General features: G+C 37.9%; 1 protein-coding gene across 2 annotated transcripts in view; it reads left to right on the forward strand.

Annotated features, from left to right (window-relative positions):
- PLCB2 (phospholipase C beta 2) overlaps positions 1 to 22756 on the forward strand; it is a 73806-nt gene that overhangs the window by 45955 nt on the left and 5095 nt on the right. For both annotated transcript variants that reach the window (XM_087951719.1, XM_087951720.1), the window contains exons 17-29: positions 2135 to 2219; positions 2823 to 2947; positions 3327 to 3481; positions 5582 to 5746; positions 6765 to 6864; positions 11451 to 11555; positions 12849 to 12931; positions 14928 to 15012; positions 15208 to 15264; positions 18467 to 18680; positions 20107 to 20278; positions 21758 to 21834; positions 22048 to 22140. In XM_087951719.1, the coding sequence (XP_087807845.1) occupies positions 2135 to 2219; positions 2823 to 2947; positions 3327 to 3481; positions 5582 to 5746; positions 6765 to 6864; positions 11451 to 11555; positions 12849 to 12931; positions 14928 to 15012; positions 15208 to 15264; positions 18467 to 18680; positions 20107 to 20278; positions 21758 to 21834; positions 22048 to 22140 (1516 nt within the window). The remainder of the gene's footprint in view (positions 1 to 2134; positions 2220 to 2822; positions 2948 to 3326; positions 3482 to 5581; positions 5747 to 6764; positions 6865 to 11450; positions 11556 to 12848; positions 12932 to 14927; positions 15013 to 15207; positions 15265 to 18466; positions 18681 to 20106; positions 20279 to 21757; positions 21835 to 22047; positions 22141 to 22756) is intronic.

A 22756-nucleotide genomic window follows, 5' to 3' on the forward strand; every position in this document is an offset into this window, starting at 1 on the left:
CCCAAGGAGATTTACCGGTTTGTGGACTTTTTGTGCATTACTGATTCATTGAGAACTAAGAGGGAGAAAATTGTGTAACTGGAGCCCTGTATCACTATCTCTATTTTCATTACATTTGCCAAAGTTTATCAAAAACATTCTTTAATTTGGGTCAAATATTCATATTGAGATATATATATATATAATACAGAAGCCTGATGATGGCAGATGAGATTCTGCTGAAACGTTGCTACAACTTTAAAAGAACAACTACAATGACGTGGGAAAATACCCGAACCAAGCCGAACACCATACATACATACATACATATATATATATATATATATATATATATATATATATATATATATATATATATATATATATATATATAATGTTTTCTTAAGTTTTCACGGGTACTTACATGTATGGCTTCGGCTTTGTTCGGGTATTTCCGTCGTTAGTTTTCTTTGAGCACAGCGTTTCAGCAGACACTCATCTGCCATCATCAGGACACAATACAGAAGCCTGATGATGGCAGATGAGATTCTGCTGAAACGTTGCTACAACTTTAAAAGAACAACTACAATGACGTGGGAAAATACCCGAACAAAGCTGAATACCATACATGTAAGTACCACTGCATGATCGGAGCTGCCGTCTCTCTATAAATACTGGTGGGGAGGTTGGCTGTGTTGTCATTTCTTGATTGGTTGATGGAATTGATGTTTGCATATATATATATATATATATATATTGAATGGTATATCGGACATTGAGCGAGTATTTCACAAGAAGGGTACTACACTCCTTTGCTCGCAACAGAATACCCTATATCACCAGGCTTGAAATGTTGGGCTTAGACAACCTTGAACTACGCCGCCTACGGCTTAAGTGTAGTACACAAAATTATGTGCTACAATGTCCTCCCAGTCAATAAGTACTTCAGCTTCAACCGCAACAATACAAGAGCACACAACAGATACAAACTCAATGTTAACCGCTCCAAACTTGATTGCAGAAAGTATAACTTCAGCAACAGAGTGGTCAATGCCTGGAATGTACTACCTGACTCTGTTGTTACATCCTCAAGCCCCCACTCCTTCAACCTCAAACTATCCACTATTGACCTCACCCCATTCCTAAGAGGTCTGTAAGGGGCGTGCATAAGTGCACCATCGTGCCTCCCGTCCCTGTCCTATTGTCCCCATTTATTTGTACCTATTTCCTGTACTCTTACTCATGTTTATACTTATACCTATTATCTTGTAAGCGATTGACAAATCAAATAAATCAAATAAATACATAAAAATAAATGAGAATTTATGAAACTGATGAAAACCCAAAGAAATTGCAGACTTTGTCCCTTCCATTTGCTTCATGCTAGAATAAAGGATAGATAATAAATAATGCCACTGAAATAAAGAATTCAGAGACATTATTTCCCATAAAAGATATTCATTTTGTCCAAATATTAGCAGTGGAATAACTCAGGTGATTCTATCTTCTCATCAAAGGTTGAGAATTTTTAAAAAGCTATTTTTTTCTGGTCCCCTTCTTAAATTTAGAGCAACTGGTGGGCTGGATTTCGATTTTCCAAATACTGTCAGCATTAACTCATGTTGTTGGAAATGCTAGGAGTTGAAGTTAAAGTATCTTGAGGGCCCCAGCTTTCAAAGTTAATCTATTGTTTCTACATTTTCAAACATGTTCCTAGACACAACAAAAACAGCTCCACTGCACATAAGTGGAAGCTTATTGTATAATTATTTTGTGAAGGTTCTACAGCTTGTGACAAGTAAAATTTGCAGCAACACAAATGCTACCCCTCTGCCAGGAAACACAGTTTAATAGCAACTTAATTAGGCAGTGACTGATTCCTCCCATGTTATCTGCAGAGATAATGTCTACAAATGTGTTTGTTACCATAAGTGAACTCTTGGATATGCTTCCGTGCTCGATGGAATCCTAAAATGAATTTCCACCTGACCCCCAACTCTTTCTGTATCTTCTTTTATTTTTTATGTGAAGAAGCATGTGCAACTGGCATTTTTATTTAGAAATGATAACAAGGATTGGAAATTAAATGGAAGAAGGGACAGATTTGGAAACAAGAGATTGATTATGCTCTATGTTTTCTTCCTTATTATTCCAGAGAAAAACCACAGTTATGTTGTTTCCTCCTTCACTGAGTTGAAAGCTTATGAGTTGTTGACCAGGTCACCCATCCAGTTTGTCAAGTATCCTTTTTAAAGACATCTCCTTAGTGATTAGTTATGTTATCTTTATGTAGAGCTCATTCCAATGTATACATATATGCCCTCTCTATAAAGGAAGTTGGGATAATAGTCACACGTTCCATGGTGTCAGACATAATGTGCAGAGTGTAGTAACTTCTGTTTTTATTATTGTAATAGAGATTGTTATTAGCTAGCTGTAGTGTGTTAATAGTAATAGATATTAAGAATTCATTTAAAAGCTGTTGACTATTAATCATTCTACCTAGAGGATATGATTCTTGCATCAATATCTATTGGGAATGCCCCAGAAAAACTCTTGCCACTATTTTATGTGTGCAGAACAATTATAAACAATAGCAAAGATGATTTATATCTGATAATCTCCTGTCTTCATTGCCTCTGTGTCCCTTAATTGCACTGTACATAGAGTATTCTTTTTTCCCTTTCAGTTGCACAATTATTTGTTTCAGCATAATATGAATTCAATTGATAATGAATGGGCAGGAATAGCATTTTGGTTAATGTGTGCAACTGTTTATCATACAAAATGAGAATAGTCATTGCATTCATTCAAATAATGGTCTCCTATTAAAAGAAATGCAGCTACAACAAAAGGCAGATGAGCCGAATTTATCCCAAAGGGACTCGGATAGATTCATCTAACTATATGCCACAGATGTTCTGGAATGTTGGGTGTCAAATGGTGGCATTAAACTTTCAGACAAGTGGTGAGTGGAGCACTTCTTTGGCTTGGGTCCTGTATTAAGTTTCTGGCTCTGATATTGTTTTGCATAAATATATTTACAGTATTAACAAACCTATATAGCTGCCCATCTATTATAACAAACTATGATGGTAAACAAAAACAGAATATATTAAAAAGGTAATTTAAAAACAGTTAGCAATAAATAATGTTGAATCTCAATAAAGCTTGCATCCATCCATTAACCACCCCATACCAAGATATTGTTGTGTGTTAGGTTTGAATGGTTATGCATCTCTTAACTTTAATCGTAATAGAAGGAAAGGTACCCCATTCAGTGAAGTTTGTTAATTTGCTTCCTTTGCCTGAGATGAAATAATCTCCTCTGCTATTTCCTTTCCTAGATGTCCCCATGCAGCAGAACATGGCTCTGTTTGAATTCAATGGGCAAAGTGGTTATCTTCTTAAACATGACTTCATGTGTCGTCCAGACAAGCACTTTGATCCTTTTTCAGTGGATCGGATTGATGTAGTTGTGGCAAGCACTTTGTCAATCACCGTAAGTAAACACTGTGGGATTGATTGGGGAATTTGCTACTCAGAGGTGTGGTGCTAAATATCCAGTACATCTACTATCCAGGAAGATCTGCTTGGCAAAGTAATTCTACAGTGACCTGCAGGACATTCTGATTATAGAATTATATGTAGTTGTTTCTGTGTTTGAATAAATAAATAAAATCATCTCATGGAATTAACACTCACTTGGCCAGTTGTAGCAACAGAGAAAAAGATAACGACACAAATCAACTAATTTGCAATTTTAGGCAAAATATCGGTGTATCTATTCTATTGCAGCAGAGTATTGGACATGTAGCACTTCATGTCCAAACAGAACAAACCTGTTTGAAGTCTTCTCACTTAGTAAGCTACCATATGGCCATGGCTATATTTGACTGTGAATCTGGTGTTCTTCAGCAGCTGGAAATATTCCCAAATCAGTCTGTCGGTTCTTTGAATTCCTCTAATCCTTCTTTAAAAACATAATTCCTTGTCCTAGAAATAGTAGCATCACCATGTTTAGGAATGCAACTATGTCACTAGAACTAAAGAAAGTAGCTCAGAGAAGAATCCTTGTTTTCAGGTAATACTACTTATATAGTCTAATTTCACTGGAAATGCACAAATATTACACAACTTTTGAATTCATGCTTCCAACTCAAAGGGGAAAAAAGCTGTTTTTCAAGGGAGTTATAATGCTCATCGATACTTGATGTTAAGTTTCAAATTACCTCTTACTAAAATCTAGAAAACTAAAGAGAAACTAAACTAGAACACTTCTGAATGATACAACACGTTCAGGGATGGGATTCAATTTTTTTACAACCGGTTCTGTGGCTTAGGCGGTGGTGTGGCTTGGTGGTCATGTGACTGGGTGGACATGGCTTGGTGGTCATGTGACTGGGTGGTGGCTTGGTGGTCATGTGACTGGGTGGACATGGCTTGGTGGTCATGTGACTGGGTGGACATGGCTTGGTGGTCATGTGACTGGGTGGACATGGCTTGGTGGTCATGTTATTGGCTGGGTGTGGCCAACCCAATATTACTCACATCGAGGCATGCATCTCCTCGCCTAGCCTCTCATGACTGTGGGGATGCTGCAACAGTCATAAGTGTGAAAAATGGTCATAAGTCACTTTTTTCAGTGCCATTGTAACTTTGAATGGTCACTCCACACAAGCAAAGTACCAGCAAAGGAGGGGGAAAAAACTCCAGAGACATTCCTGAGACAGGAAGTCTAGTCTTGCCAAGAATGTAATAAGGGTTAATGGAGAGGCAGTTTCTGTAAGCAACACCAGAATGTTTCCTTCCAGCCTTCCTTACAGGATTAGGCCAGTACTTTCTTCTAACAACTGGTTCTCCGAACTGCTTAGAATGTTAACAACCGGTTCTAGACAATAAGTGTGAACTGGTAGAATCCCACTCCTGAACACGTTTTCCATGCCGAGCAATTTTTGATGCAAAAAAGGTCATGCATTTCTATGAAGAAGCATTTTGCAGTAATATTGTCCCAATAGATAGATGAATTTGTGAACAAATATACAGCGCAAGAAATAAAGTGTAATGTAAGACTAATGGGTCTTACACAGTGGTGGGATTCAAAAATTTTTTACTACCAGTTCTGTGGGCATGGCTTGGTGGGCGTGGCAGGGGAAGGATACTATAAAATCTCCAGTCAGAGGTGGTATTTGCCGGTTCTCCAAACTACTCAAAATTTCCGCTACCAGTTCTCCAGAACTGGTCAGAACCTGCTGAATACCACCTCTGGTCTTACATAAGTTAATGGGAAATTAACCTGAAGGATTTAAGTAATAGCTTAAAACAAAGGTGTAAGTATATTCAAAGGTTGTTACACATGTCACAAAAGTGGGAATTATTCAATATGTGACTGTACTTAATAGTAATTACATGAACAGAGTATTGGAAATGAAACAAAATGAAAGTTAGCTTTTGTCCCAACCTCATCCACACTTTTTTTGCAATGTAGCTCTTGGCCTGATCGCTCAAAGGCCAGATTCAGCCTGAGAAAAGTTAGGTGTGCCTCTGGCCAAAAGAAGAATTTATGTAATAAATTACTCTGCTGTTCTTTTTCAATGCACAGATTATTTCTGGCCAGTTCCTTTCAGAGCGCAGTGTCAAGTCATACGTAGAGGTAGAACTGTTTGGCCTACCAGGAGATCCAAAGCGTAGATACAGAACCAAAGTGACACCAAATGCCAACTCAATCAACCCTATATGGAATGAAGACCCTTTTGTGTTTGAAAAGGTAACAATATATTGTGTCACTTCCAAGGGTACTATGTCTGCTGTTTCCAGGTTTTAAGCATTTAAGACAGGGGAGATTCCTCTGTCATTCTTGATATAGGAAGCAGTGTAAAAATGAAATTAAATAAGCAGGATCAGCAACACATTTTGAAAGTAACTATTAGAATCATTACTTAGTGACGGGGTTGGGGAAAATATTCAGGAACACATTTCATTGAGTAAAAGCAGTCCTCCTCAAAAATTCTAAGTAACAGAAGTTGTTATAATCTGTAGTTTCTAAGACATGTTTTATGGGCAGAATACTTTGCAGACTTCATTTCCTTGTTTCTAGTGACCCTCTCAGGTACTCTTTAATATTTCAATGCTGCAAATGGGAAATTTAAGAGAAAGTGAAGTATATTCAATTCAAAGCTTTTATTTGGAAAAAAAAAAAAAAAGCCCTCCTAAAATATGTCAGATCGAGGGCTACAAATTCTGTGCTTTCTAAAAAAAAAATTAAACATTTGCAAAAGCTCAAGATCACAACATGTGGAAATAGGTACCCCTTTCATTGCATTATAATCTTCATTCTGCACAGGAATTGGAAAGTACATTATTTGTAATGCCTAGTATGCCTAAGAAAACCAGTATAGAACTATCTTTATGTTAGACAAGGATCATTCCATATAGTGAACTGTCCCTGCATATGGGTGGCTGATCTTGAAGCTGGCAGAATATTTCTTTTTTTAAAAAGCGATATTATTCTTGAGCTAAACTGAATCAGGAAGTGAGAAAGCAGCTAATGAAAAGGAATAGCTGGGGATGTGATGGGGAGAAAGGGAAACAGCTCAACTACTTGCTTTTAAAATCTAAGTAAGTCATATCATCCACAAGAACATAGAAGAGAAGCCCTTTTAGATATGAAAGCACGGAAAATAAGGGGACTTCCGAAGTGTAGCTATGGCACTAGTTTTCTCCACCTTGGGTTTTTTTTAGGTAAAAACGGTTATAAACCATCATGCCATTTTTTTTCCTGCCAGATTTTGATGCCAGAGTTGGCTTCTCTCAGAATTGTAGCTTTGGAAGAAGGTGGGAAGTTTATTGGTCACCGCATTATCCCAGTTACTGCTGTGTGCTCTGGTAAGACTTGACCATTTTTCTGCCTATTGAATTTGACTTTTTCTGTCTCTCTCTCTCTCTTTTTTTTTTTACCACAACCTTGAGGTAGCTTCCTATAAATCTTGATGTCCTTCATAGAGCCAGAGGAGAAGGCTGACTCAATAGCCAGGAACTAACCCAAAGCCATCTTTGTGCGTTCCTCCTTGTGAGAACTAGAAAACTTGAAAACCTTTTATTCATGTCTAATTGATTACAAACAGAAGTAAATTCACAGTGCTTTAACCCTACCCAGGGCTAAAAGATCTGAAAGTGAGGGTACAGAGAACTATAGGAAATGGAGTAATGTGTGCCACCAGACTTTTTCCTTATTTTTCTTCTTCTTATATTTGAAGGAATGTACAAAGAGAGCTCATTCCTTAAGGAAACATATATATGTGTTTGTGTGTGTGTGTGTATGTAAGTATCTATATCTATATCTATATCTATATCTATATCTATATCTATATCTATATCTATATCTATATCTATCTATATCTATCTATCTATCTATCTATCTATCTATCTATCTATCTATCTATCTATCTATCTATCTATCTATCTATCTGATGGGCTGTGTTCTGATTGGCTGGAGGTGTGTTCTGTTCAGGTGGGGGCTTGGTTGTGCTCAGGTTGGTCTTAGTTGCTGGGGGATTTGAGCTGGTGAGCTGTGATCTTGCTGTTTGGCTTCGAGTTCGTGGTCATGCTGCATCTTCATGGTGGGGGTCAGTTCGCTTCATGTATGGCTCAGAGGGGTTTGAAGTGGGTAGTGATGCAGCTGCAGTGCGGCTTCTGGTCTGTGGTCGTGTCAAATCCCCCAGCAACTAAGACCAACCTGAGGACAACCAAGCCCCCACCTGAACAGAACACACCTCCAGCCAACCCCCCACCCAATCAGAACACAGCCAAGCCCCCACCCAATCAAGTCACACCCCCACTAGCAGTTAAAAGGAAGCAGCAGCTGCAAGCTCACATCACTCTGAGAAGCACAGAGCAGAAGACACAAGCCTGAAGATGATGAATGAGACTTCATCGAAACGTTGCCTAGGTACTTCCAATCTTACGCGGGAGAAAACCCGAATAACCAAAGATCCACATACAAATACCCGTGAGAACCTCAGAAAACATATATATATGTGTGTGTGTGTGTGTGTGTGTATGTGTATGTGTGTGTGTGTGTGTGTATATATATATATGGTATTCGGCTTGGTTCGGGTATTTTCCCACATCATTGTAGTTGTTCTTTTAAAGTTGTGTAGCGTTTCAGCAGAATCTCATCTGCCATCATCAGGCTTCTGTATAGTGTTAGTCTGTGAGTCAGACTTTTACAGTGGTTTCAGATTTAAATTTGGGGCAGCCTATTGCTGTGCCAGATGGTTTTTCTTCATCCTGATTGGTTGGGAGTCTTGGTCTGTGTTTATTGGTCTCGGAGTTTGCTGTGTTCTGCTTGATTGGTGTCTCTAATATCTTCTGTCTGTTTTTGGCTCTTTTTGTATCTTGAGCCAAAAACAGACAGAAGATATTAGAGACACCAATCAAGCAGAACACAGCAAACTCCGAGACCAATAAACACAGACCAAGACTCCCAACCAATCAGGATGAAGAAAAAACCATTCTGGCACAGCAATAGGCTGCCCTAAATTTAAATCTGAAACCACTGTAAAAGTCTGACTCACAGACGAACACTATACAGAAGCCTGATGATGGCAGATGAGATTCTGCTGAAACGCGTCTACAACTTTAAAAGAACAACTACAATGACGTGGGAAAATACCCAAACAAAGCCGAATGCCATACATGTAAGTACCGCGAAAACTTAAGAATATATATATATATATATATATATATATATATATATATATATATATATATATATATATATATATCTGTGTGTGTATATGTGCATGTATATATGTATGTATATATGTGTGTGTATATGTCCGTGTATGTATGTATATATGTATGTATATATGTATGTGGTGTGTGTGTGTATATATATATATATATATATATATATATATATATATATATATATATATATATATATATATATATATATATATATATATGCACCCTGACTAAAGTACTGACAGCCAACAGCTTCCATAAAAGCAAAATCACTGGCTTGATCCACAAAAACACGCTGAGACATAATGGAGACCTAGAAGATGAACAGACCTATGGAACAGCTGTCCTGCCCTACATAAGAGGTACGACAGACAAAATCAGTAAGATACTACACAGGCATCACATCAAGACTGCCTTCAAAACAGACAGAAAAATAGCAGCCATCCTAAGAAACCCCAAAGACAAAATTGACCTGGAAAACCAAGGCCCCTGTACATCATGCCCTGCCACATACATTGGACAGACCAATAGAAGAATAAGTACCCGCCTAGATGAACACAAAAATACAGTAAAAAAGCTGGAACACACTTCCTCACTAGTCCAACACATGAAAGCCACAGGTCATAGCATCGACTTCAATGGCACCAAAACCCTAGCCACTATAGAAAACCCCAGCTACAGAATTATCAGAGAAGCCATAGAGATTTTAAAAAGACCTGAAAGCATGAATAGAAGAGATGACTCCACCAGACTGTCAATTATCTGGAAGCCTGCACTCTCAAACAAAAAAATATCCACACCACAAGCCAGGCAAACACCTGGGCACAAACAGACTCCCCCTGATACCTTCAGCTCAAACACACCCCAACCAGGCACCCAGATGAAACCTACCTTCCTAATAAATGATGGCCGTCCATTTACTCAGAGCCAAGCCACACTAAAAACCTCCAATACAGGAACACAATGTTGCCAGCCAATCAAGACAAAAAAATGCTACAAAACAGACAGAAGATATTAGAAACACCAATCAAGCAGAACACAGCAAATTCCAAGACCAATGGCTCCCTAGGACACACCATCTACCAGAAGAAAACACATACAAACCGCTATCTACATGCACTCTCACACCACCACCCAGCACAGATCAATTCCGTAGCTGAGACACTCATCTCCAGAACAAAATGCTTAGCTGATGAACAACACCTAAAAACCGAACTAAACACTCTCACCAACGTACTCACAGCCAATGGATTCCAAAGAAAGAAGATTACACACCTAATCCAAAAAGAAACCCCAACCAAAATCCAAGACAGAGAACAAGAGAACGGCAAAGCCCTCCTCCCATATATAAAAGGCACTACAGACAAAATCAGCAAGATCCTCCAAAAACACAACATTAAAACAGCATTCTGCACAAACAGAAAAATATCCACCATCCTAAGAAACCCTAAAGACAAAATCGAGTTAGAAAACCAAGGAGTATACGAAATCCCTTGCACCGCCTGTCCCACCACATACATTGGACAAACTAAGAGAAGAATAAGTGCACGCGTTGAAGAACATAAGAACTCAATCAAAAAAGAAGAACCGACCTCTTCCCTGGTCCAACACCTCAAAGCCACAGGACATGAGATTGACTTTAAAAATACCAGAACTATCGCCAAAACCGAACACTTCAACAACAGAATAATCAGAGAAGCCATAGAGATAGAAAACGCCCACACAGCATGAATAAAAGAGATGACACCTCCCGCTTACCAGCCATTTGGAAACCCGCCCTCATGAACAAATGAGTACCTAACATGATGAATGACACCAGACCCACACCCACGAGGGCCACACAAGATGCCACCACCACACTTCCACGTAAAAAGCAGACTCACACCCACACAGAAGATGAGACACGACCACAGACCAGAAGCCGCACTGCAGCTGCATCACTACCCACTTCAAACCCCTCTGAGCCATACATGAAGCGAACTGACCCCCCACCATGAAGATGCAGCACGACCACGAACTCGAAGCCAAACAGCAAGATCACAGCTCACCAGCTCAAATCCCCCAGTAACTAAGACCAACCTGAGCACAACCAAGCCCCCACCTGAACAGAACACACCTCCAGCCAATCAGAACATGGCCAACCCCCCAACCAATCAGAACACAGCCAAGCCCCCACCCAATCAAGTCACACCCCCACTAGCAGTTAAAAGGAAGAAGCAGCTGCAAGTTCACATCACTCTGAGAAGCACAGAGCTGAAGACAGAAGCCTGAAGATGATGAATGAGACTTCATCGAAACGTTGCCTAGATACTTCCAATCTTACGCGGGAGAAAACCTGAATAACCAAAGATACACACACACACACACACATATGTATATGTATATGTATATGTATATGTATATGTATATGTATATGTATATGTATGTTGTGTGTGTGTATGTGTGTATGTATATATATGTGCATGTATTGTGAAGAAATGCTGAAGGACTCCTTTCATTTTCTTGTTATCCTGTTCACCAGAGTTTAGGTATTTTATCATGACTGACTTTTGTGAACTTTGATATGAAACTGGTACACAGTTTACAAAAGCAGGAATAATATAATATTGAAGAACCTACAATGATGCTGTTTTTCTGGGCAAGCTCATTGCATTTCTTACTCTGTCATCCAAATTGCCACCGTTACATATTTTCCTACTGGATTAATCCACTTTCTTTTTTAGGCTACCATCATGTCTGCCTTCGTAGTGAGAGCAACCGGCCTCTTACAATGCCCTCTCTATTTGTCTATGTGGAGATGAAAGATTATGTTCCTGATTCATGGGCAGGTACAGTATTCTGAAGATGAAAAAGCAAGACACCTATAATTTTAAAAAAGAATAAAAGGTGGCTTTCACTCTTTATTGCAATTAGTCTTGATTTGCTTCTAGATTTTTAAGCTAAGGCCTGTTGTATATTGGCCAATTAAAATTATTTCCAATACCTTCTGTTTGAAGGATGTTGAAAAGATTATGTTAGTTAAAATTGTGAAATAACTTGAATGAGGCATTGGATGAGGTGTTTTTTTTAGGTAGATATGAGTGTCTTAAGGCAGCCTTCAGTAAAGATGTCAATCTTATAATAACTGTTATCAAAAGATAATAAGTGTAGAAGATTAAAGCCTTGAAGGACAGGAGGAAGAGCTGTTACAAAGGCAATAAACAGAGAAACACAACTTAAGTCTGGTTCAAAAAAAAACACTAAATTGAGAACTCTCATTCACACAATGAGAAAATAAGGTAGGATGAGAGCATTCTCAGACTTGCAATATTCTTTACTATAGCTGTTCCAAGAAAAGTAATTTTAGACCTACATGGCATTGATTTCCTAGACTGGTCTAATTATGGAAGTACTGTCAATAAGAACTGGCATATATTGCCATACTTGTAGCAACCACAGGGTGCGTTTATCTTTTTTTTCAGCTATTTATCAGTCTCCCAGGACAAGAGTAGGTAAGGTAATGCCTCCTTCAGATTGATCTTTGCTCCTGGATACATCCATGCAGCTTTCTTGCCACAAGTGATTAGCCATTGCCTTACTCTAAAGATTATTTATAATGTTCTTCAAAGGTTTCCTATCCAAACACAACCAAACCTGTTCTTATTTTTCTTTTTTTCAGCTATTTTTCTTATTTGGTTTCTGATCCTAGACAAGATCAGCCAAACAGGACAAAGATGGGGAAGATTAAAAAGTCTTTTTTTGCTTCTTTTCCTAGCTGAAGGAGGATATATAAGTCCTTCTTAAGAAAAATTGTAAATGAGGATGTAGGTCACTCAGCATTGTTCTAAAAATACTTCAATGTTTTGCAAGAAAAAAATCATTTTGTTGCTTATATAAATGATATATCTTTGAACTGAATGCAAGCCTATTTCATTTTTATCCCAGTGCAGGCAAAATGCAGTAGCTTAACAATCTATTATTGCAAGTTTTATGTCTTGAATTATTTTCATTACTTGATTTAGAATAACAAAAAGCATATTAGAAAAGGCAAATATTACTATGCTCTTAGTAAAGGAAGTAGCAATCAATCAGTAGGAGATAATGAGATGGCATTGTACATTTTATTTTATTTTTAAAAATAGATCTCACCATGGCTTTATCCAATCCAATAAAGTTTTTTACTGCACATGATAAAAAGATGAAGAATGCAGATGCTAATAATGAGGTGAGTTCTCCAAATAATATTTTGTTTGTGTAAAATATCTGTTTTTGTATTATAGCTCAAATCAAGATGCTAGTGATAGAAGTTAAGTCAGCATATTCCATCTCAGACTCTGACATGCCACTTAATAGCAACCAAAGAAAAACAGAGATCAATTATTTTAAAGAGGCTTTTAATAAAATGGGCCAAAGGACAAATGTTGTTTTAGAATCATAAAATTAATACTTCTAAAATACTTCAATCAGGATCCAGAATGTTATCCATACAGTCTGAATGTTAACAGAGTTCTCTGAAAGACAAGAAACATCTTTAAAAAGGGGCTTAGCAAATAGTTTATAGATAGTCCTTGTTTATTTATTTATTTTATTTATTTATTTGATTTGCCAATTGTTTTAAAAAATATAAAATATAAGTTTAAAAAATTTTTAATAAAAAAAAAATAACTAATATAAAAAAAATAAATAAAAAAAAAAAAAAAAAAAAGACGGAAAAAAAAATGGGACTTAATTAATAATGGCTTCAGAAAGGGTGATTTATGACCAGTAAAGCACTTCCAACCATTACTAAACATTGCAACAACAACAACAACAACAACAACAACAACCTGTAGTCACATAATTATAATCTGCGTGTCTGCAGTTTATTGATCACGTGATTGTCATTTGCAATATTCTCTGCTGGCTTTCCCAGAAGGTCAGTGGGGAGAGCAGCAGGGAAGGTTGTAAGCAGAGGATATGAAGGTAAGCTGAAATCCTTCACGAGGCTGCTGCTGGAGGAACAAAGTTGAAACCCTTGAATCCTGAAGATTTCAGCTCTGTTCTTGCAGCCCCATGAAGGGTTTTTCCTTCATGCACAGAGGGGAGGGAAATCCCTTTGCCAGATTGCAAGAATGGAGCTGAAATCCTAAAGATTTAGATGAGGAATTCTGGGAGATGAATTCCACACAGCTTAAAGTTGCTGAGATTGAAAAAGACCGTTTTCAGGTCTGCATTGTACTGTCATATGGAGGGTGAGGAAGGGGATTTAGCAAAGGATTCAAGGAATGTAGGGCAGTGCATTGGAATTCTAAAATAGATGAAAACAAACTAACAATCTCTCCTATTTAACCTCTGAAGCATTTTTAGATATACTCACAAGGAATTTTAAACCTGATTAATATATCATAGTTGCTACATTCACATAACATAACCAAAATGCTACATTATGCTTTATCATATAGCTGAAACAAACTATATTATGGATTAACATGGTGACTTGGTTTAACCCATGTTAAAACCATGATTTGCTTTATACAGCTGTCGATAGCACCCACTTTCAGCCCATTTCAGCTGCAAATCTAGCTGCAAGGTATTTTGAAAAACAGAATTAAATTCTTTCTTATCCAAATTCCCATTTCACACCAGTGTCAGCTCCAGTCCAAGAATGACATAGAACAATCCAGCCAGTCTCATCAAGTCTTCATCAGATTTCACTTTTAATTATCAAGAAGCTGTAAAAGGAATTTTCTTGAAGCTAAGAATAAGACAATAGTTAGAAGGCACATTTTCATCTTACTTTCTGAGTTATCACAGCTGCTGGGTGCTGCTGAGCAATTTATTTGGAGAGGTCAATGTGAAAAACATAGCAAGGTATGCCTATTGAGGAAGTCATAGACTATTTGGGGCTGTCAGAGAACCAAACAACCTGAGGTCTTCGGTTAAAAGAAGTCAAGTGAATGGAAAAAGGAAATAACATTTTTCAATTTGAGAAATTTGGATTCACTGGGAGGACATTCACATGTGCTACCCTGAAGAATGATGATGGAATATCTCCACTTGTTACATATTTTATAAGTGCACTTTATGATACTTCATCTTTCTTGCTGTTTTCATGCAGGAACATTAAAGTGCCAAACAAGAATAAAAAAACCCAACAATATAGGATTGGGTAGGAAGTAGCCAATTGTTTCTGCAGATCTATTTTTGCACTGACATCAATTTTCTGAACTTTTTTTTTTTAGAAATCCATATTGGAAAAGAAACTTTCAATCAATGGGATACCAAACATCCTGGGAAGCTATTGCACTCCTTCAAATGGCCCTGCAGGTAATGCTATGGAAATGATAGGAGCTGAGAATGGAAGACATATTCACATATTGAAAGGAGATGGTGTAGCTCCATGGGACAAGAAGTAGGATCAACCCACATCACTGGGACCAAACTGATCATTCTGACCACAGTCAAAATCTTTTATAAAGGAATAAAGTTTTAGTCTACTGTAATGTTGTTTTCATTCTCCAGGAACCTTGATTACACTGAAGGACGGGACCATGAAAGAAACTGCAAAATTAATTACAGGTAAGAAAGCCATCTCTTTTTCGCAATCTGACACAACGTCACATGTAAACCGATTCCACACATCTATCATTATTACAAATGAGTGATGGTTCAGCCAGAATATGAAACATACTGGTGGGGTTTAGCACAATACCTTTCAAAGTCCACCCCACAGATTTATTCAGGCCTGAGACTTCATTGTGGGGAAGGGAATTGCAATAGGGATTAAGAAACCCTCTTCTTATTATAGTAAGAAGAGACTTGAAACTTTTTGTTTTATCTAGGCCATTTAGGGTTTTTAGAGAATATATGATGTGGAAGATATATGTTCCCAAACTGGTTCTTTAGGATTTTAACAGTTTACCTATCAATACTTCAGAGGCTATTTACCTTATCCTGGTTGTTCTTTTTCTCTTTCCTTTTGCTTTTCCCAGTATTGTAGACTTCTTAGAGAGCTGGGATTTCACATGTAGGGTGATTTGAGCCTTATCATTTGTGACTCAAGTGAATCTAAATGTCTTTTCCAAGGCTGGCATTGCTACTGTACTCCAAATGCTAATCTGTGGCATATTTCTCGCTGCTGGTTCTTTTACTTAACATTCACTCTTGAAAGGCAGAAGCTACTTTGTACCTGTTGTCATTAGTTTGGTCTTCTTTATATTTTATCTTAGTCTCTCTTTTTTTCACTATGGTCTTTGACTTTTACTACTAGAATTCCAGATCATTTGCATTTTCAGCTCTTAGACCAATGTCATCAGCAAAATGCAATTATCCAGTATGCACCAACAATGATATTCCTCATTCTTTCATAAAGCCAATTTTAACAGCTAGCAAATCTCCCTTTCCATGCAGAGCTCTAATCGGCCTTGAGTCATTGTTTTGTTAGCATATGAAATTAAAGAATGTTAGATGATAGTTTGCACATTCTTTTAAGTCTTCTTTCTTTGGTTTGGTATGTAATTGAAATTATTGCAATCTGCTGGACACTCTGTCCTTTTCCAGTTTTGCTGGCATAGTTTGGCTAGAAAATGTAATGACTAACGGGCCCAGATTCCAGAGGGAGTTTGGTGTTGTTTCTGCTGACTTATTGCACAGTGCATTTGAACTGCTAATAACCACTAGGATGGTTGAAGCTTTAGATCAGATCTTACCCATGAAACATCTCCACTCTGGAGATCTTAGCACTCCCTGTGGTTTTTGGAAGAGTTGAGGGAGGATGAAGTGAGAAAAGACAAATTCCGACCACTGCTGGCATTCCCCAAGGGATAAACTGGACTGAACATGAGTCAGACCCATTATAAAGGTCTACCTAGTAACAGTAAGGCAGTGAAGCATTATGTCTCTGCTCTTATTACATTTGCAGATAGTCACACCTTTTTCAAGTGACATAAACCTCTTGGATAAGGGTAGTTTGGAGAACGTCTTGCAGGGGCATGCAGAGAAATTACTAGGATCTATTGAATTACTAGGATCTGATGTTTGGATTCATTCTCAATTGGACACTGGCTTTATTGCAGTTTGGTGGAGATGCATAGTCTTAGCCTTTTATCTGGGAACAGTTTGAACCTGTTGGACCTGAGGAAGTAGATATGGTTCTTAGGACTGTTTGCTCAGCCACCAGCTCTTTAGATCCATATCCCTCCTGCGGTCTTCTCCTAAGGAGCAGCTGTCCAGAGCAGACATGGTCAATCTCCCATCCTCTCCTTATCCAGACAAGTTTCACGGAAACGGTCTACTCCCCGGTTTCTTGGTCTTTGTTGCAGTCATTAGCTGTCTTCATACGTCCCCTGAAAGTGGAAGTAAAAGTTATATTTTTAAAAAAAGGAGAAGATACATTATCCTCATCCACCAAGTTGTTTCCTTCATAGTGTAGAATAGAGGATGGAGCATCAGGTGTCCTGTTTTTCATCTCTATTCTGTTGCCATTATGAACATAAAGCAATTAAGGCTGGAATAACCAAAGGTCACTCTCTTTGGGACCGCTCATGCTAATTACTCACTGTAATGTTTCTGATTTCTGGACTGGACTGTTTGGAAGGGTATTGTTGTAAATTCTTGCCTATTCATGCCTCTCTCCTGCTTTTACCTCCTTTTTGTCACGTTTTGCCAGTTATCTCTTTTTGTTGTTTGCTAGTCTTTAATAAATAAACATTAAGCTACATTTTTACTCGCTGTCCTGGTATGTGTGCTTGCCTATGCATATTGAGTATATTGAGCAACAGAGAAGTTTCACATCTACTTGGAGTACATGTTGATGAAGTTGTCAATGCTTATTATTGCCTGGGAATTATGGAAATAGGTGCCCCACTACATTGTGGAAAGGACCCAGTTGGGACAAATTTCTCTTGCATGATTACTGTTTTGAGAAAGTTTGAAAAGTTCACTTCAAGTAAGATAAAAATCCAGAAAAAAGCACTTTGCAGAACTTGGCTTTCAATGTAGAAGCCTTAGTTGCACATTGCCTCCAACAATCTGGTCCTCATTTTACCAGCCTTAGAAGGATGGAAGGCTTGAGCCCTGACATTCCAAGGTATGGGCAGAGTTTGCCTATACAGTACTGCACTTTAACCACTGCACCGGCAGGGCTTAAGAAAAAAAATAGTCATTTATTCAGGTAATGGCTAGAATTCAAAATGGAGTAACGGAACCCAATTTATAAGTGCAGGAAGGGATGCCACTAAACCAGCTTCCTACTAAGCCAGCTCCATGTCCAGCTGGAAAACCCAGCTAAATGGATCAACCATTAAGCAAAGTATCAGGGATCCCCATTGGTATTATGAAGAGTACTCATCAGGTGGCTTTGAAATTTTTACAGATTTACTCTAGAGCAGGGGTCCCCAACCCCTGGGCCATTAAGAACTGCACCACGCAAACGGCAGACAAGTGAGCAAAGCTTCATTTGCACATGCATGGGATCTAGGTTGTGCTTGAAACCATTCTTCCTACTGGTTCATGGAAGACCATTTTTCTTCTGAATCTGGTCCCTGGTACCAGGAAGGTTGGGGATCATTGCTCTGAAGAATTCTTTAGTGGGATCTGTATTGGTTTTTTTTTCTTTCTTATGTTTGAGGTGCCGAAAAAGACAGAATATATTCATGCAACACAAGGTAATCTTGAGAGAAAATAGGCATAGTAAATTAGTTGTGGAAAAGAACTCTTCAAGAAAATGGCAACCTAGCATCTTATTTCAACTGATGGGTGTCTTTTTCATACTGTGTTTCAGAGCCACAGACAGCCACCATTGAAGAGATACAGCAGATGAAAACTTTTGGGAAGCTCTTGAAAAAGCAAGAAAAGGAACTAAAGGAGTTGGAGCGGAAGATGACAAAGCGCAAGGAAGAACTATTACAGAAATACGCTGCTTTTTTCGCTGAGGTGGTCAGCCAGCTTGGCAGAAATGAAATGTCATGCCCATCAAGAACTCCACGAAGAAAAAGGTAGGCTTTAGTTCTGAAATAATAAAACAAAGAGATTATTTGCAATTAGAATAAAACGGTGTTTTGTTGCATTACAGTCTTGACTTTCTGCCATCTTGGTGATATAACATGGAGCTCCCTGATGATTCCCCATCTAGACCTAGACCAGATTTGCTTAACTTGTTAGCATGCTAAATGGATTATGACCAACTCAAAATGGTAGGCTCAAGCAGAGGCCACTTACATTTACTTTCACTGTACCTGCCCCTGGGTATAAGCTGAGCCAAGCAGAAGAGCTGGAGGAATGGAATCCAACCACTAGGCATGTGGTTGCCTGAAACAGAATTCTCTAGACATATTTTTCTTCCAATTTCCCCATGTTCCACCTTCCGGGCTTGTAGTTCTTCCAAAAATATAGTCCAGAATTTCTTGCAAGTATTGAAAAAGTGGATCAGTTCCATCTATCTGTATCCTGTCTGCAACCTATATAATATATTACAAACTAGGACAGTATTTCTCAGCAATTTTAAGATGTATTCTTAAAAATCTAAGTTATCTTAAAGTTATCTTAACTTTAAGTTATCTTAAAGTTGCTTAGATTGAAAAACCGAGCTAGGGAAAGGAAAAACATTGTTTCTCCTTAGAAAAAAATAGACATAGATAAGAGTGTTTGGCTGTACATACATGCAATTTCTAGGTCCCCTAATTCCACAATCATTAAGGTTTTCCTTTTCCAATATTGGAGAGGGGTGGAATATTTGAATGGCTACTTAAAAGACAAATGAATTTCTGTGTTGCCAAAAGTAAGTACTTTCTAGTGTTTAAACGGCAGTTCTGGTGCTTTTTTTGAAATCTTTTTCTTGAAGTATAATCATCTCAAAAACATTCAATATATGAAAGGACACTATCCAAACAATATGGTTGTTACACTTTACCAGTGCAGAGATTTGGTAGAAATTGGAATATGGGGTTATATGTGTTAATATGGTGGTATTATATTATTCTTGGTGCTAGAAAAAGGTGTGTGAAACAGCCCTTTAACCAACTGGTTTATTCCCAGTGCTATTCAAACGTGCCAAACAAAAGTGCTATGAAATAGAAGAATAAGCATTACACAGTTCCAGACAGAATTAAATGAAAATATATATAATCTTTACTTTCTGAAATGGCAAGGTCAGAGCAAGAAATTCCAGATTTCTCTGATATAAAAGTAAGAGTTTGAACGCCACCCTAGCTGCTGGATTGCAGTTGTTTTGCTCTTTTATCAAATAGTGCCTGTCTATTGAGGAAGCAGATCAAAAAAACTCTGGGGCATTACTGATAACTCTTTCATTTACTGATCTGCTCATGGAGTAAATATCATGACAATATGCCAGGTGAAAAGGGGAATACAGTCAGGATCTGGCCATTTCTGCCTTAGATTGAGAATTGTTGCTGTCTATTGAAGTTGCAGGATAGTTTTGGATGAAAGCAGCACAAAGGGAAATGCTGCAGAGTTGACAGAGAATGCTGATAATAAAATGATGGAGCTAAAAGAGAAATTGGAGGAAGAATTACTCCACCTGGGAGAAGAACAGTATGATGCAATCTGGAAGAAGAAAGATCAGCATGCCATAGAGGTATAGTAACCATATTTATATTAACATTCTTTTATTTAATTACTTAATAAACAGCAATAATGAACATGAATCATTTCATTAAGACTGCATTATATACATGCTAAACTTGTCAGTTGGCTTTAAAACCATCTGGGGCTTTAAACCCCCAATCTGCTATTTGAATTTGCATTATTGTTTTGGGAAGAAAGGTCATGCTATATGTGAATATGGCTTCCTTATATTACCAAAATGATATTTCATTGTATTTCTGGGGCACTCAATTAAATTGATAATTCAGAACTGATCATTCCTTGGCAATTCTCAAGAAAATTTATCATTTGAGAATGACAGGTGGGAGTTCTCATCAGTTGTTCCCTTCTGCAAATTTATGTAAAATACAAATTAGCTCACTCTCCACACACCTCAATATGCAACACAACTGTATATTACAAACACAGCTTTGGAAACATCTGGAGCCATTGAATTAATCACTTGCTATGCAGTTCCTTCAGTAGGAAAGTGGCACATTCTTCTTTCCCATGTTTTCCTTATTCAACTTTCCCATAGTAATTCCTGTAGGCCCATAGCAAACCCGCTTCAAATGATTGGAATGCTGTGGGACGTGGTAGAAAACATTTCAAGGAGAAGGAAGGATTAATGCTCCCTTCCTTTTGATTGAGCCTCTATTGAATCTGAGTCCCTTATGTGGAAAGCATCCTCCTAATTCCAAATCAGGATAATGTCTATGGATATTGTCAATCATCCAGGTCATGATGATTGCCACGATGTAAGAAGATGTTGAGACTCTAGAAAGAGTGCAGAGAAGAGCAACAAAGTTGATTAGGGGACTGGAGGCTAAAACATTTAAGGAAGAGTTGCTTGAATTGGGTAGGACTGATTTAATGAAAAGAAGGACTAGGGGTGACATGATATCAGTGTTCTGATATCTAAGGTGTTGCCACAAGGACGAAGATGTCAACATATTCTCCAAAGTACCTAAAGGCAGGACAAGATTGGATGGAAACTAATCAAGGAGAGAAGCAACTTAGAACTAAGGAGAAATTTCCTGACAGAGCAATTAATCAGTGGAACAATTTGCCTCCAGAAGTTGTGGATGCTCCAACACTGGAAGTTTTTAAGAAGAAATTGGACAACATTTGTCTGAAATGGTATAGGGTTTCCTGCCTGAGCAGGGGATTGGACTAGATGACCTCCAAGGCCCCTTCCAACTCTGTTATTCTGTTATGATTGTCCCAAAGGTGCTTTTTCAAAAGGCAATTTGACTTTCTTTGTTTTCCTTGAGGATGTCTTATTTCTCATCCAAGAAGCTTCTTCAGTTCTCAGTACTAAAGAAGCTTATTGGATGAGAAACGAGACATCTTCAAGGAAAACAAAGTCAAATTGCCTTTTGAAAAAGCACCTTTGGAACAACTCGGGATAATGTTTAAAAAATAAATAAAGAATAAAATAAAACATTTTCCTTGTGCTCTGTTTAAACAGAAAGTTGCTAAAATGTTACAGCTTGCAAGAGAGAAGCAAGCATCTGAGCTGAAGGCACTAAAGGAATCTTGGGAAAGGTAATAATAAAATTAATGTCTGTGCGTGCAGAATTTTTCTATTCATTTTTGTAGCTTTTCTTCTCTCAACCTTACTTTGTTGGTCCATTGTCAAATCAGTGCTGTATAACCTTGAAACCTTCTGTGATCTGAGCAGAAAAGGAGCGAGCATTTAATATTAATCACAGTACACTGTTAAATTTGTAAACTCAAGTTGATTATCTTCCTTTACAGCAACACTAAAGAAATGAAAAAGAAATTAGAGGTGAAGAGACTGGACAAAATCCAAGCTGTGGCCAAGAATACTGATAAGAGTGCTCAGGAAAGGTATTTTTGACCCCACACCCAAATGTAGCTCATTTCTGCTGGATTTGTGTTTTTAATGAAAAGGGAAATTTTAAAATAATTGCATAGATTGCTGTTGTATCATGTACTGTATTGAATTAATGTTTGAACCTAATTTTAATATAACCTTGCCCACTTTCTGCAACAAGACTTCCAGCATACCAAGCTGGAAAATCAAGCATGACTGCCCACAAAACCAAGCATGACTCTCCATGTGAAAAAATGGTTTGCACGCTCCTGATTTGGAGTCTATGCCTGTTTTGCAGATCTTTTGAGTGTGAGAAAGAAGCCATTCTTCTCACCTGAGAACTTAAAACTTGAGAAACATAGGGAGGTTTAATCACCACATTAAAACATAGTTAACAGGACCTGTCTCATTCTGCAAGCTGCAAGATGATTGGAAGCATTTGTTTCTAGTTTTGGATAATTGCAATTCATTGTGCCTGACAAGTAACAGGGATGTCTGCAGGTATGAGGGGTTGTATGTGTAAAAATAATCAAGATTTTAGTCAGGCCTTCACATCTCATCTCCAACATGTTTACGAATGAAGATGGTTTCCATGTTCCATCAGTGCTCGTTGAGTATGATTTCAACATA

Source organism: Notechis scutatus, chromosome 1 (assembly GCF_049901735.1).
Source record: "Notechis scutatus isolate UNSWTSFEM ecotype Mainland chromosome 1, rNotScu1.2, whole genome shotgun sequence".
NCBI lineage: Eukaryota > Metazoa > Chordata > Lepidosauria > Squamata > Elapidae > Notechis > Notechis scutatus.